Genomic DNA, 16418 nt, shown 5'->3' on the forward strand with positions numbered 1-16418 from the left:
TACAGTGTTTATGGGTGCTTGTACTTATGTATGGGTGTCTGTGCATGTCTCATACAGAAGAGACTTCCTCTTCTCTGTGAGAGGACGAGTGTGTGTGGGGTAGGAAGTGTTTATCTTGCCTCGGCCCTTCAGATTGGTGGTTTTGTTGAATTTTATGGAAATGCTTACTTCCCTGGCCAGGTTTCCCAGGCAATGGGGGTGCAGCTAAGCATGAATCAGATGGACTAAGATAAAATCAAATTATCATATATTTGCCTTCATGGATAAGTGGAAATGTGAGCTGTGGGTATAAATAGACTAGAGATGAGTCTAAAGTAAGGATGACTCATCTAAGATGAGGGGAAGAAAAGGAAATTGTAAAGATACATGAGGAGTTAAGAATGTGAAAGTTAGATGAGTGGAATGGAGGAGATTACAGGATTAAAACAATAAGGAGAAGAAATGTGAGAAATACAATTATTAAGAATGGACATTTGAGGAGTTAAAGGATAATGAGAGGAGTCAAAAAATGAGGAGAGGTGCAGAGGTGAGAGGAGTCATAAGATGAGGAAAATAGTGGAGGTGAGAGGAGTCAAAATATGAGGAGACGTGCAGTTATGAGAGGAGTCATAAGATGAGGAGACGTCCAGTGGTGAGAGGAGTCAAAAGATGAGGAGACATGCAGTGGTGAGAGGAGTCATAAGATGAGGAGACTTGCAGTGGTGAGAGGAGTCATAAGATGAGGAGACGTGCAGTGGTGAGAGGAGTCATAAGATGAGGAGATGTGCAGAGGTGAGAGGAGTCATAAGATGAGGAGATGTGCAGTTGTGAGGGGAGTCATAAGATGAGGAGACGTGCAATGGTGAGAGGAGTCAAAAGATGAGGAGATGTGCAGAGGTGAGAGGAGTCATAAGATGAGGAGATGTGCAGTGGTGAGAGGAGTCATAAGATGAGGAGATGTGCAGAGGTGAGAGGAGTCATAAGATGAGGAGATGTGCAGTGGTGAGGGGAGTCATAAGATGAGGAGACGTGCAGTGGTGAGAGGAGTCATAAGATGAGGAGACGTGCAGTGGTGAGGGGAGTCATAAGATGAGGAGACGTGCAGTGGTGAGAGGAGTCATAAGATGAGGAGACGTGCAGTGGTGAGAGGAGTCATAAGATGAGGAGACGTGCAGTGGTGAGGGGAGTCATAAGATGAGGAGACGTGCAGTGGTGAGAAGAGTCATAAGATGAGGAGACGTGCAGTGGTGAGGGGAGTCATAAGATGAGGAGACGTGCAGTGGTGAGAGGAGTCATAAGATGAGGAGACGTGCAGTGGTGAGAGGAGTCATAAGATGAGGAGAGGTGCAGAGGTGAGAGGAGTCATAAGATGAGTAAAATAGTGGAGGTGAGAGGAGTCAAAATATGAGGAGACGTGCAGTTATGAGAGGAGTCATAAGATGAGGAGACGTCCAGTGGTGAGAGGAGTCAAAAGATGAGGAGAGGTGCATAGGTGAGAGGAGTCAAAAGATGAGGAGACGTGCAGTTATGAGAGGAGTCATAAGATGAGGAGACGTCCAGTGGTGAGAGGAGTCAAAAGATGAGGAGACATGCAGTGGTGAGAGGAGTCATAAGATGAGGAGACTTGCAGTGGTGAGAGGAGTCATAAGATGAGGAGACTTGCAGTGGTGAGAGGAGTCATAAGATGAGGAGAGGTGCAGAGGTGAGAGGAGTTATAAGATGAGGAGACTTGCAGTGGTGAGAGGAGTCATAAGATGAGGAGAGGTGCAGAGGTGAGAGGAGTCATAAGATGAGGAGAGGTGCAGAGGTGAGAGGAGTCATAAGATGAGGAGACGTGCAGTGGTGAGAGGAGTCATAAGATGAGGAGACGTGCAGTGGTGAGGGGAGTCATAAGATGAGGAGACGTGCAGTGGTGAGAGGAGTCATAAGATGAGGAGACGTGCAGTGGTGAGAGGAGTCATAAGATGAGGAGACGTGCAGAGGTGAGAGGAGTCATAAGATGAGGAGACTTGCAGTGGTGAGAGGAGTCATAAGATGAGGAGACGTGCAGAGGTGAGAGGAGTCATAAGATGAGGAGACTTGCAGTGGTGAGAGGAGTCATAAGATGAGGAGACTTGCAGTGGTGAGAGGAGTCATAAGATGAGGAGACTTGCAGTGGTGAGAGGAGTCATAAGATGAGGAGACTTGCAGTGGTGAGAGGAGTCATAAGATGAGGAGACTTGCAGTGGTGAGAGGAGTCATAAGATGAGGAGACTTGCAGTGGTGAGAGGAGTCATAAGATGAGGAGACTTGCAGTGTTGAGAGGAGTCATAAGATGAGGAGACGTGCAGTGGTGAGGGGAGTCATAAGATGAGGAGACGTGCAGTGGTGAGGGGAGTCATAAGATGAGGAGACGTGCAGTGGTGAGAGGAGTCATAAGATGAGGAGACGTGCAGTGGTGAGAGGAGTCATAAGATGAGGAGACTTGCAGTGGTGAGAGGAGTCATAAGATGAGGAGACTTGCAGTGGTGAGAGGAGTCATAAGATGAGGAGACTTGCAGTGGTGAGAGGAGTCATAAGATGAGGAGACTTGCAGTGGTGAGAGGAGTCATAAGATGAGGAGACGTGCAGTGGTGAAAGGAGTCATAAGATGAGGAGACGTGCAGAGGTGAGAGGAGTCATAAGATGAGGAGACGTGCAGTGGTGAGAGGAGTCATAAGATGAGGAGACGTGCAGTGGTGAGAGGAGTCATAAGATGAGGAGACGTGCAGTGGTGAGAGGAGTCATAAGATGAGGAGACGTGCAGAGGTGAGAGGAGTCATAAGATGAGGAGACGTGCAGAGGTGAGAGGAGTCATAAGATGAGGAGACGTGCAGTGGTGAGAGGAGTCATAAGATGAGGAGACGTGCAGTGGTGAGAGGAGTCATAAGATGAGGAGACGTGCAGTGGTGAGAGGAGCCATAAGATGAGGAGACGTGCAGTTGTGAGAAGAGTCATAAGATGAGGAGACGTGCAGAGGTGAGAGGAGTCATAAGATGAGGAGACTTGCAGTGGTGAGAGGAGTCATAAGATGAGGAGACTTGCAGTGGTGAGAGGAGTCATAAGATGAGGAGACGTGCAGAGGTGAGAGGAGTTATAAGATGAGGAGACTTGCAGTGGTGAGAGGAGTCATAAGATGAGGAGACGTGCAGAGGTGAGAGGAGTTATAAGATGAGGAGACTTGCAGTGGTGAGAGGAGTCATAAGAGGAGGAGACTTGCAGTGGTGAGAGGAGTCATAAGATGAGGAGACTTGCAGTGGTGAGAGGAGTCATAAGATGAGGAGACGTGCAGTGGTGAGAAGAGTCATAAGATGAGGAGACGTGCAGAGGTGAGAGGAGTTATAAGATGAGGAGACTTGCAGTGGTGAGAGGAGTCATAAGATGAGGAGACTTGCAGTGGTGAGAGGAGTCATAAGATGAGGAGACTTGCAGTGGTGAGAGGAGTCATAAGATGGGGAGACTTGCAGTGGTGAGAGGAGTCATAAGATGAGGAGACGTGCAGTGGTGAGAGGAGTCATAAGATGAGGAGACTTGCAGTGGTGAGAGGAGTTATAAGATGAGGAGACGTGCAGTGGTGAGAGGAGTCATAAGATGAGGAGACGTGCAGTGGTGAGAGGAGTCATAAGATGAGGAGACGTGCAGTGGTGAGAGGAGTCATAAGATGAGGAGAAGTGCAGTGGTGAGAGGAGTTATAAGATGAGGAGACGTGCAGTGGTGAGAGGAGTCATAAGATGAGGAGACGTGCAGTGGTGAGAGGAGTCATAAGATGAGGAGATGTGCAGTGGTGAGAGGAGTCATAAGATGAGGAGACGTGCAGTGGTGAGAGGAGTCATAAGATGAGGAGACGTGCAGTGGTGAGAGGAGTCATAAGATGAGGAGACGTGCAGTGGTGAGAGGAGTCATAAGATGAGGAGATGTGCAGTGGTGAGAGGAGTCATAAGATGAGGAGACGTGCAGTGGTGAGAGGAGTCATAAGATGAGGAGACGTGCAGTGGTGAGAGGAGTCATAAGATGAGGAGACGTGCAGAGGTGAGAGGAGTCATAAGATGAGGAGACGTGCAGTGGTGAGAGGAGTCATAAGATGAGGAGATGTGCAGAGGTGAAAGGAGTCAAGAGGAGATGAGGAGAAGAGAGGAGAGATAAAAATGCAAAGTGAGGGTATAAGAAGAGTCAATAAGATGAGGAGAGGAGAAGAGAAAAGAAAATTCAAAAGATGAGAGATGACATGAGTTAAAAGATTAATGAGGAGTTGAGTCGAGAGGAGACACAAGAGAAGAGATTAGGGGAGTTCAAAAATACGAGGAAGAGATGGGATGAGTGCCGTCAAAAGATTCATGATGAGATGATAGGAGACAAAAGATGAGAAAAGGGGATGAGAGAAGACAAACGATGAGGAGAAGAGTGAGCAGATATGAAATAATTCATTAGATTAATAAATAGTTGAGAGGAGAGAAGACAAAAGATAAGGAGAAGAGTTGAGATGAGTTAAAACTTTGAAGATAAATGAAGATGAGAGTATCCACTATAGAAGACAAAAAATAAGGAAAAGGTATTTGAGGAGTCAAGAGAGGATATGGGAGGAGCCAAAAGATGAGGACAGAAGAAAGTTGGGGGAGCAAAAAATTGATAAGAGCAACCAGACGATGAAGAGTGGAGAGAAGATGATATGAGAAGAGATGTCAAAAAAATGATGACAGCAGAGAGAGAGAGAGAACAAAATTAAAAGTTAAAGATATGAGAGGACGAGATGAGGAGTTGAGAGGACATCAGGAAGAGAAGGATCAAGCTTCACTCCTGTCGTGATGAAATACACATCAACCTTGATTTTGCCACCGGCGTGACTGAACACACCAACAAACACATCTGCTCTGTTTCTCTCCTTTAGAATATCTCTTGTCCATTCCTCCATCAGAGCAGTGAAAGGGTTTTCAAGCTACTAATCATTATTTATTCAAGCTTACTGGCTTGATCTTCTTATATTCAATTCATTTAATCCACTCCGTCCAAGGCCATGGCAAAACCCCACACTGCGATCAGAGCTGCAGCAAACGGATCATCTTAACTGCGTCTCAGATGGCCATGAAGATATGAATGGACACAGTGGAGCGTTGTGTTATGTGGAGCCTGTTAGGTTGTGTGTCAGTGTGTGTAGTGAGGTGCACACCGCCCAGGGGACAGCGGGATTCCTGGCCCGTTGCCTCTGACACAGATTACAGGAAATTAAGGAGATTTTGGGAGCTCACTCTTCTAGCCTGCTGCGTCGCATTATCAGAATCTGCTCCTGGAAATAGAAGCAGCGGGGTGGGGTGGTGCTCTTGGCAAAGGACTTCAAAACCAGCGAATATTTGCTCTGTCATCTCTGTGTTTGGCTGATTCTGCTTATGGCCATAAAACGAAATACAAAATAATAGTTCTGTTATATGGCCCCTGATGCCTGATAATCGGGTTGTTATTTCTGTCCGAAAAACTTGATTTAAGTGCTACTGCATTGCTCAATACGAGTGACTGTGATTGCTTATAGTGTTTATCTGAGGCATATCATTGCTGTTTAAAAGCAAAGGGTTAGGTACTGTAACACAATCATTACAATAATCTAATCTTATTTTTTGAGTAATTGGTCAGCTCCACTATATGGGGTTTTAAAGGAGCGAGGAGATGGCAATGGAGTTGGTTTAATATTAAGAAAAGTTGAATGCCGTTCACCAGCTTTAAGAAATATAATAAATGTCGATTTGTGATATAAAATTTAGCAAAAAGTCATTTGATTGGACTGAAAAACTAATAAATGTTGCAGGGAAATATGAAATGTTGTTTCTGAGTCTGATGTAGTTTGTTTAGAACAATCAATGTTTTTTACATTTACGTTTTTGCATTTGGCAGACGCTTTTATCCAAAGCGACTTACATTGCATTGTCCTATACATTTTGATTCTAAGTATGTGCAATCCCCTAGGATGGAACCCAGGACCTTGGCATTGGTAGTGCCATGCTCTAACCACTGAGCTATCAAATCATTTTTTATATTGAATAATTCATGCTTAAAGGATTAGTTCACTTCAAATTTTCCCCCATTCACTTTCCACAGTAATTTATTTTCCTCCTATGGAAAGTCAATGGGGGAACATTTTGAAGTGAACTGCTCCTTTAATCTTCTGCCAGATAACCTAATATACAAGCTTTTAAACATTAAAATTGAATAATTTAAACAGAATATTTTATATACAATACATATTTTAAGATCTGGAAAAGTTTTCTTTGACACAGTTACTTTTCATTTATAAGAAAAGTTGGTGTGATGCACCGATGTGTGGAGTTAAAATGCCTCATCTTGACAAACATAAACAGCACTCAACCATTGACAGATAAATATGACTGTCTATTGCTCAGAAGCTGTTCTTTAAGAGTAGGTTTGCACAATGTGTCAGTGCTACGGTAGCATTCCAATCCAAACGCTTCAAAATACCCGCAATACCGCTCTATTTCTAAACGGTAGTAGTACCGTAAGTAATGCGCAGTTACGCTCATTTGAACACTTACATTTGCCTTTTGTGGTCTCCCCTAAATTAATCTGTGTTTTAAACGACTTTGACAAGATAATGATTCAGTGAGTCATTGATCAACACACTTGCTTCGTTCTTGAATAAATTAGCTGTTTTGAACGAAACGGAAAAATGTATTTTCTGCTGTAAACTTTACAAAAATTCCTAGACACTAGTGTTTTTGAGTCTTACCAAAGTAAATATTATGTACATGTACAAACCGTAAACTAATATTCAATATTAAAAGTTTGTCAGTGTTTGTTGCCTTTTGTCAGCACATTGCAACGAAAGGTCCATAACTGTTACACACATTTACTAGTAACAAACTATTTATATCCAATGACTAACAAGCAATTGATATCCTATATCCTGCACTATTCTGGGAAACATTTGAATATCAACGTACATCAATACAACACCTAAAGCTGAATATTTTGACTTATAATATTTTATATTAGTTGCTATTTGTAGTGAGGTAGGCGGGACGAGAGCCGGGATTCGAGGCCGGCGCGTGAGTGATAACTAGCGTCAGCACAGGTCTCGTATCACGGAGGAGATCGGGAGCATAAGAGGACGAGCGGCCGGACAGTCAGTGAGGGAGGACCAGGCCTGGCTTTTGGTTATGGTTTGTGTTTGTCACTGGCAGTTGCCAGTGAGAGGATCTTCATATAGCAGTACTTTTAAAATAAAAGTCCACAATACACTACTTTTGATTTCATTATTTAATTATACGCTTAATGCGATTAATCTTGATTAAATCACAGAAAATTCATGCGATTAAAATTTTAATTGTTGCCCAGCACTAATTATAATTGATTTAATACAAGTAATGTTAAGTCCTCATGACCTCAAAAGGTGCGTGTCTGTACATGTTTATTCAAAGATCCCTTCATGGGCTTCTTAGGCACATACTAATGGTCACAGAGTTGATTCAAGGTAAATCACATGCAACAGTGCAAATTCCATTTAGTTTTCGGCTTTGTAACTCATGAATATGTAAGTATGGGCTTTTGCATAAGATGCAGTGCTTTGGGAGAAAAGCTGATGATTGTATTTACGTTAAAATGTCACTTCTTCTAATGGCCCAATGCTAAAAGGAGGTTTAATTGGGAGGTTGACATTTACTGAAGACTTTCTATTTGGAATTAATTAAACACTGTTTAATGTCCCGGCCGTGAGAGGAATTTTTTAGATGACTTTGAAACTATAGATTTCTTTAAGTTCAAATGACAAGGTCTGGTTATGGAGCCATAAAGCTATGATCCAGAATTTCCAGTTTCATTCACGGTTCTACAACAACAAAGGCCTTCTGGGATAGCGAGACTCACGCTGTGACTGGAGCTGTTCTTGAGCTCATCCTTGTGTTTGAAATCTGTTAAGTGAATTCCTGGGGTGTCTGTGACAGCTTCCCAGCATCTCAGAATTGCTGTTTTCAGACACTTATATGACACCATGTTCATTTACCTGAGATACAGCACTTTTTCTTTGTTTGTTGTTATTTGTTCGTTTGTGTTTCATATGTTTGACATTTGGTACCTGATACTGGGTAGAAAATGTCACAAGAGGGCTGTTGTTGTTTACTGTACACATAGCCGTGTTCATTATAGTTTTTTACGCAATAGGTAATACTTTAACTATTTTAAAATCTGGAATCTGAGAGTGAAACAAAATCTAAATCGCCTTTAAAGTTTCCAAATGAAGTCCTTAGCATAGCATATCACTTACAAAAATAAAGTATTCATATATTTAGGGTAGGAAATGTACAACATATCCTCATGGAACATGATCTTTACTTAACATGAGACTGGTTTTGTGGTCCAGGGTCACATTTAGTTGTTATAAAAAAAGTAATAACCTTTCATTATTGTATCTTATAGCTCTGGGTAAAATGTGTCATGAACGTGGAGGGTGGACGAACCCAAGTGCAGGCAGACACGGGGATGAAGGGGTTAACAAAAACGTTTAATTATAAATAACAAGAACAAAACAAAAACCCACGAGGGGGTAAAACAAGACAGGATAAATAATAATGACACTAGGACACGGACTAACTAGACTGAGGAAAATAAACACTAGGACAAACCTCAACACAACTAGTACACAACCATTACTAAGGACGAGACACGAGAAAGCACATGGCAAGTCAGAATCAAAACAAAGCCATGTCTTTCTCACACAAAACCTAAGGCTATGCCATGACTCCACTGCAAGACCAAGAATAAACATGACATGATAGCAGAATCATGACAAAAATGTCTTTTTTTTTATACTCTTCTAGCTCTTGTGTTTTTAAGGTGGCAATGTCATAATAACACCACAAGTAGTAATGCTTACACAATTGACATACAGTTTCCTTTTACAGTACATATGAAGATTCTGTCCGATTGGATTGTATGCCGGGTCACCTCATATTTCCTCTCCTTGTTTGAATCTCACGACACCTCCATGTATTCCTCTAGCTTCTCAACACCTGAGAGACCCTCATTTTCTTATGGTGGTCGAAGAATTGCAATTCAAGTTTTTTTAGAAATGCTTTTTATTACTAATTTAACCTTAAAGTGATCGTTCACCTCGTGCATGTACGACCTGCAAATTTGGAATTTCTTATTGGAAGTTGTTATTTAATGTGGAAAGACGAGTAGAATGCAACCAGCCACCAATGCAGGCTTTGTGTGATCAGTGCACGGGTCACTGACGTGTCACTTATATCTCCCACGGACACGCACAATTCAGGTCGACATTGACAAGTTCACACACAATGAGCGCATTACTACAAGTGGCTATTGCTGTGACTATTTCTAGAAACTTCGATTTGATATTTGAGATGTTTAAAACTAAACTAATGGCGGAGGAGTTCAGGAAACGTAATTTATTTGTGGATTTCTTGAGACGCCCTGGATCATTTCAAATCAGGCGAATGCTCTTGTTAAGTTTTATTAGATTTTATATTTACATTTGTTGTGTGAACATGAGGAAAAGTGTCCAAATACACAATAAAATCATCGTAAAATGTTGCTATAATGGGTGATGGCACAGTTTTACTATCGTTGTATTTTAGGTTTGCTACGGATCCCTCAGTCCAAACAGGACAGTGCTGCGACATGCGTGTCTTCTCATGTTGACACAGGGAAGAGATCATGCGGGCATTAAAAGACTGTAGAAAGAGCGATGTACATAAAATAAAAGAAGGATAAAAGTCAGGCAGGAGCTAGGACCCGTGTTAATTATAAAAAAGACTTGGGGACCCACGGTACTAAGGCTTTTAATATCTCATCCATCCATCTGCAGCATCGTTCTGTTTTTCCCTTCTTTAATCCAGCACTTATTTTGTATGTAAATTTTTTTAATAATACAGTTATTTTGGGGGAAATAATTGAATATTTGCGTTGCAGGTTGATTTAAGGAGTGCCCCGACATTCTTAGCTTGGGCTCCTAAAACATTTCAGTCAGGGGCTACAGTGCTCCTAGTAAAGTTAGTCTGGAGCCTGTCATAGCTTCAATAATGTGGTGTTTTAAAAGAAATTGGTAAAGAAAAGGTTTCCATTGGTAGTGAAATTATTTACTTTTGGTTCAACAATAAAATAGTTTTTTTCTCTGGAGAAATATCTGAGAGGCAAGATGTTTCCAATTGGTCTTCACAGATTCAACTGAGATATTGAAGAGATCTTATTCGTGATTTTTCTTATTAGACTTTTTTTGGTTGTTTATGTGTGAATTGTTTTTATCCAGACTAAACTTGTCCAAAGTGGACCAGAAAGGCTCATTGCGCAAAGGTTTGGCTCTGCAAGACTATCAACTAACTGACTGATTTATTTCTTTGTTAAAGCCTTTAACAGAATAAAGTTAGTCCAGCATACTGTTGTAGCTTTTTTTTCTTTTCGCTATTCAGCCATGTTTCAAACAGGTACTGGCCTTTAACCACCCTGGTGTTGGAAAGGGTGTAAATTAGTTTATTGAACCTTCTCACCAACATTCACAATCTCGCTGAAGATTATATTGAAAGCACAGAAGGGACTCCATGACATCAGCTCATGACTTCATGCAGTGTTTTATACTGTATATTATATAAATGGTAATGAACCAATCCAACAATGCTACTGGTGAAATGTGGTGAATATGTGTGGTCTTTGTCTCATTTTTAGATGGCGAGAGGCCGATGGAGGGAACTGATACAAGCCATAAGAGATACTCGCAATCCTCTGACAAGTTTCGGAAAAGTGAAGAAGCCAGCAACAGTCAGGAAGAAGAAAACGCAGTGAGTTCGAAACTTTAAACAAGCCAAGGGTTTATCAGCCTTAAGGCTTGTCCACACCGGGACGATAATCGTGCGCGTTTATCGTTGACGTTTAACGCCTTGTGACTAAAGAAACGATGCCAACGTGATTGTGCGCACCGACGCGCAAAATGGCAGGCGTAAAAGGTCATTTAAAAATTAAACGACCTCAGTCTCATTTTTTTATCTGACGGGCTGTGTGAAAAACTATCCGCCAATGAGATTGGCGCTTTCGTTCACGTGCCTAGAGCTGCTGAAGTTACAGTACACCGAAAATAGTTTACGATAAGCACGTGCGATTATCGTCCCGTCTTTACAATGCCGTTTGCAATTATAAAAATATTGCTAATTTAATTGATCATAATTGTTGTCGCTGCATTTAAGTCCATCCCACGGCGCAGAGGGGTTTGGCTTTAAGGTCCTTTCATCTCAAACACACCATACACGTACTATTTCAAGCTAACACAAGCTAGACCAGCTGCTATCCACCCTCACTGTTAGATGAAATCAGTATTTCATGTGAAATTAACATTAGCTTTTATTTAATTCACCTTGAATGTAAATTTTGTATTCAATAGTGCAGTGAAAAATACTTTTAGCATTAGTAATTCATAAAATGAAGGGTGTCGTCACTTTTAGAGTCAGAAAAGCAGATACAGGCAACTCAAAATAATCCTATCAACTCCTGACTATACTGTATATTGAGGTCTTATGAAACACAAAAGTAAGAATTCACATCCAAGTTTTTTTCCCTATGTCGTGATATGTTGTGAATGAGTAATCATGTTAAATAATTGGGATCTCAATTTTGGTCACAATAATCGGGATTATGACTTTTGTTATAATCGAGCAGCAAATAAGAAGGTAAGAAAGAGTTGGTCATTTAAACAATCTTTAACTGAATGGTTCTTTGTGGAACCAAAAATGGTTCTTTATGGCATCGCTGACTATCTTCCCGGCAGGGTTGAATTGAAATGTTTGTCCAATAAAATTCTCTCTGGAACGAGACCCCCCTCTACCCAAATGGCCGTTCATAGATACAGAATTGTAAACAATGTCATTATTTCAGAAACAAATCCAGGCTAATATGGTTTTACATCTGATCTGTAGGTGTAAATGATGTTAGAAAGGCTTCACAATGGAAATAAAGTATCTTCGCTGTTTTGTACATGGTGCAAACAGCAAACTGAGATAAAAGTCTGAACTAAATTCGATTGCCCGTGTATACAGTATGATTCAGTCTGGCTTCACGTTTCAATAGGAAATACATCAACATAGAAATGAAAATGACTTTTGTCACACCATTTCATGGGATTTGTATTTTAATGGCTGTAAACCTGCGCGGGAGGGATTTGTCAAGTCATAATGAAATGGAGATTGTGGAGTATGATGTGGACAAACAGAGAAGCGTGACAGATGCTCTGCTGGTGAAGTGATTTATGTGTGTGGAGAGAAATCTATCATTGCCTGTGCTGTGCTGTGAATGCCGAACTGCTGTTTAGTTCGGCTTCACGTTCCCAATGTCACAAGCACACTCCTCATCGAATGAAAACTTTGTCCATATAGTTTTTCTTCTGGTCATTAAAGCTGCACATTTCAACTTTGGTTTTTAATTCATTTGAATGTTTATTTGTGGTTAAGACATAAAATGTTACGTTTCTTGCAGAGTTGTTCTTTTATGGCGACGATAAATCTGATGGTTGACAGTCTACTGATGGTTGTCTGTGATCAGGAAGCTTATCTGGTGATTGGAGATAAATCCACCGGCCTGTCTGTCTGTCGTGTTTTCACTCGAGCTATCTTCATCTCGACTCTGTCTCTGTCATCTCAATTTCTGTTTCTGTCTTTATCTTTTTCTCTGCTCTGTCCCCACGCTACCTCTGCCTTCATACTATCTCTAACATCTCTGTATATCTCAATTTCTGCAATTGCCATATCTGTCTGAAACATTAGCTAGTCCACGGAGAGGACAGGTGTGTGTGTGGACTGTTGGGTTATGTCTCTGTCATAAATTATTACAGAAACTATTTACCACTTCTTTGTCGTTGTGTGAGAGACTAACACACACATGTGTCTTCGTGCCATTGGGTCTATGGAATCAAAAGTGACAGTTGTGTGTAAAGTATCTGAGACATGTGGCATCCAGTTCCAAACCACACTTCAGTGAGAACTCGATTTGTGTTTCCTAAAGAAAATACCGGTACTTGCAAGGCCAAATCCGAAACAAAAATATTTAAGAATATACTGGAAAATATAATGCAGTATATTAAATAATAATTTTTTATATAATGTCTCCGAGTACTTATATTTTTCAATATATGAAAAGCAGCAATTCATTACGTATTATTCTATATATTATAATATTTTTGAAATATATATAAAATGATTTAATATTTTGACAGGGTAATATATAGGCAAAGTTTTTTGCTAAATGGATGTAAAGAAGGTTAAACTGATTCATTAAAGGAAGGCCAGTGTTACAGATATTGTAAATATTACAGTCTGACACATTCTGAATATTAAACTATTTTATTGGCTGTCTTTATAAAGTGCACTATTTAAGGGGGCGGCCATTTTGTAAGGGTGTCTAAAACCACAGTGGATACTATTAAACGCACTTATTCCCATGATGCATTGCAATAACGAGTGGACAACTAAATGTATGATATGTAAATAATATATATACTGCTCTTTTCGGAGCATGGCAGATACAATACGGTCATGACAAACATATTGTTTTTTTGTATGGAAAGAGCTTTTTGTGTTTCGTAGAAAAAGCAGCTGGATCTAAATCGTACATTTGTATATACATTTCATTTATTCTTTTTATTTTATTCTATTGGTAACGCTTGACGCTAAGGTGGTATTTGTTAACAATGAGTTAATGCATTAGTATAATGAATCAACATAAAAATTGAACCAACAATAAAGAATACTTCTACAGCTTTTCTTAATCTTAATTTGAGCCTTTAGTAAAAAAATAATCTTTTATCCATGCTATAAAACTATATTTTTTAATTGTTAGTTAATGTATTTACTAATGGTAACAAATACAACCTTATTGTACTATTTTATTTGATTTATTTATTCTTATATTTTCAAAGGAAAGTGAAGTGTAGAAAGCAGAGTATACGGTTAGAGATTAGAACATATGGGACTGGAACAAGATCCTTAGCTGGACTAGAGCCCTGGTTTCTGTGTTCTGAATGATGTTTTGTGTGAACTTTTCCTATATAGCACTAAAGCGTATTTTAGAATGTAGGAAAAGATGTTAGAGGAATTGTAATGTAGTGACGCCTCGCAGGCGCAGTCATTAGAGATGGCACTGCACTCTCTACTAATGCAAGGACGGATCGGTTCACATGCTTGCCTGAGAGATAATTAATAGCTTAAAAGCCTAGACCTACTTGTCTACCCATTTAGTCACATTTTTACAATCTGACATCACCTTTTCTTTTTCAAAGCTCTTTCCTCCTGCATAGTGCTTTGATTCGCTGGCGTAGTTGTTAACAACCATTTAAAGCCATAATGCATTTGTGACGTTTCCGAATTCTGTACATTTCGCGCACCATCAAGCAACGTTGGCAAAGAAAGGTCATGTCACATCCGTTCCTTCAGCTGAAGGAAATGATGTTGCAGAATGAGGGGTGGGACGTCGCTGTTGGTATCATCCATATTAATGACCCCGAGGACCTTGTATCTGAGCTCAGCGTTTCTGTGAGTGTGTTCAGGGTAAAGGACGGAAGTACAGCCTACCAGAACTTCTATAGAAGAGCTTTGCACTGAAGACACCTTATGCAGCACAGCACAGACCGACGGGATAACAAAACCCTCGAGCGTCACGAGAGGTTTGCCGTCTCCACTCAAATCGACAATACTTCCACTCAGACTGCTTCCACTCTCTTCTTATAATTGCTTGCAAATCTATGCCCCCGATAATGTGCGATGATGCCATTGGCGGGCCCTGGAAGAAGTAATAGCCCCACTTAAATTCTAAACCGCCATTGATTGTTTAAATGTCTATGAGAAGCGTAGGGCGGTCACCAGGTTCAGAATCCGTTCCTGTCGGATTAATGGCCGCCAGGAGATGAGTGTGAAGACGGAGAGGCCGGCGAAGGTCATGTACTCGACTTAAGACGTTGAAAGCTGTAGGCATTCAGGGAGGAGAAATAATTAGCTGGAGGCTGAGATTAAGGGTTTACTCACATACCGTCTAGTTGTCTTTGACTTCAAAAAGACTGTTTGTTGGCTGTTCAAGGAACTTGTAATTGGTTTTATCAAAATTAAAAGGTACACCAATTGCAGGGATAGTTCATTTCCTTTTTTTGTAGTGTCAATTCTGTCCATGCTTTTAATTTGAAATTGCTTACGCTGCCATAAAATAACAAGCTCTCTGACCTTGCTGGGACTTTACGGGCAGCGGGGCAGGCCTGTCACGCTATCTTTCAACCTGGCAGTGACTGATATTGCCAACTCCAGCCCACCCAATAAATAACTGTATGCTTTCAGTTTGCCTTCTGCTATAAAGAGTCTTTCCCAAAACCCAAACGGCTGTAAAAGCAGTTAGTTAATCACCATCAGTGGCGCGTGAAGCCAGACAGGCAGTCAATATAGCGGCCGATGTAGATGGCACGTTAAATCGATATCCGAGCCAGACTGTTGTGATGTCTATAAAACACATAGTGTACGGGGCAAAGAGGCGCCTCTTAATGAGCTTTACATTCAGATTGATCAGACTAATTGGCTAAATTGTATTTTTATTTACTGTGCTGCACCGACTGGCAATGAGGTCGACATTAAAGTTTATTTTAATTTTACTTTATTGTAGAAAATAAAAGCAAACACTGAGCGTAAACTCCACTCTGAACGTTTGCAGTTTTTACTCTGGTCACTGTGTCGAAAAATGAAAAGTTGTTTGTCTGGGCTCGTGTTTTTCCAAGCTGTCCAATGACGGTGACGAAAGGGGTGGGACAAATTCCATAGCAATCGAACATCTCCAGGCTATGACAGTGTCAATAGTTTTTTATAAAACAAACTATCTGCCGAATCAGATACGAGCTACACATTACTTTCATGTATATTCCGCATCATAAAAGTCGAAGTATCTAAGCTGAAAAATCGCTGCACCTCCAAAATGTTTTAATGCCGTTTACAGCCGATTCAGTTCAGTCAGTTCATTCTTGTGTTCACACAAACCCTCATACCGCAGGGCACAAAAAATAATCAGTTGGCCTTTACGAGATCTAGCAGCCATTGATAAATTCTAGTAAAATGATCTGTGGAAAATGTTGTTCTTTAACCAATGACAGTGAACCACCCCCCATTCTCCATTTCTTTCCCTCTCATTGAAAAAAATCTGCCACCTGCTTCTCTTGATTCCTTTATCCATTATGCCAAACTCTTCTATTTATCAGCAAGATTGAGGAGTTTGGGGTCGCTGAGTTTGGGTTATTTCAGAGGTCACTGGAGGCATTAGGCCCTCGGGCAGATTGGCTCTGTGATTTAGACTTCACCATTATTCTTTGCTCCTCAAAGCCCGCAGGTAATGAGTTAAGCCCAAGGAAGGGCAGTTTGGGTCTTAGAGGAGATGTGGATGTTCCTGGGGGACGT

The 16418-nt window shown here is 40.8% G+C and overlaps 1 protein-coding gene across 1 annotated transcript in view; it reads left to right on the forward strand.

Moving 5' to 3' along the window:
- The window catches only part of b4galnt4a (beta-1,4-N-acetyl-galactosaminyl transferase 4a), a 123524-nt gene that overhangs the window by 24055 nt on the left and 83051 nt on the right, over positions 1-16418 (forward strand). Inside the window, exon 2 of the mRNA XM_079450953.1 lies at positions 10678-10790. Coding sequence (XP_079307079.1) covers positions 10678-10790 — 113 coding nt within the window. The remainder of the gene's footprint in view (positions 1-10677; positions 10791-16418) is intronic.

The sequence above is a fragment of the Barbatula barbatula genome (genome assembly GCF_947034865.1).
Source record: "Barbatula barbatula genome assembly, chromosome: 25".
Lineage (NCBI taxonomy): Eukaryota > Metazoa > Chordata > Actinopteri > Cypriniformes > Nemacheilidae > Barbatula > Barbatula barbatula.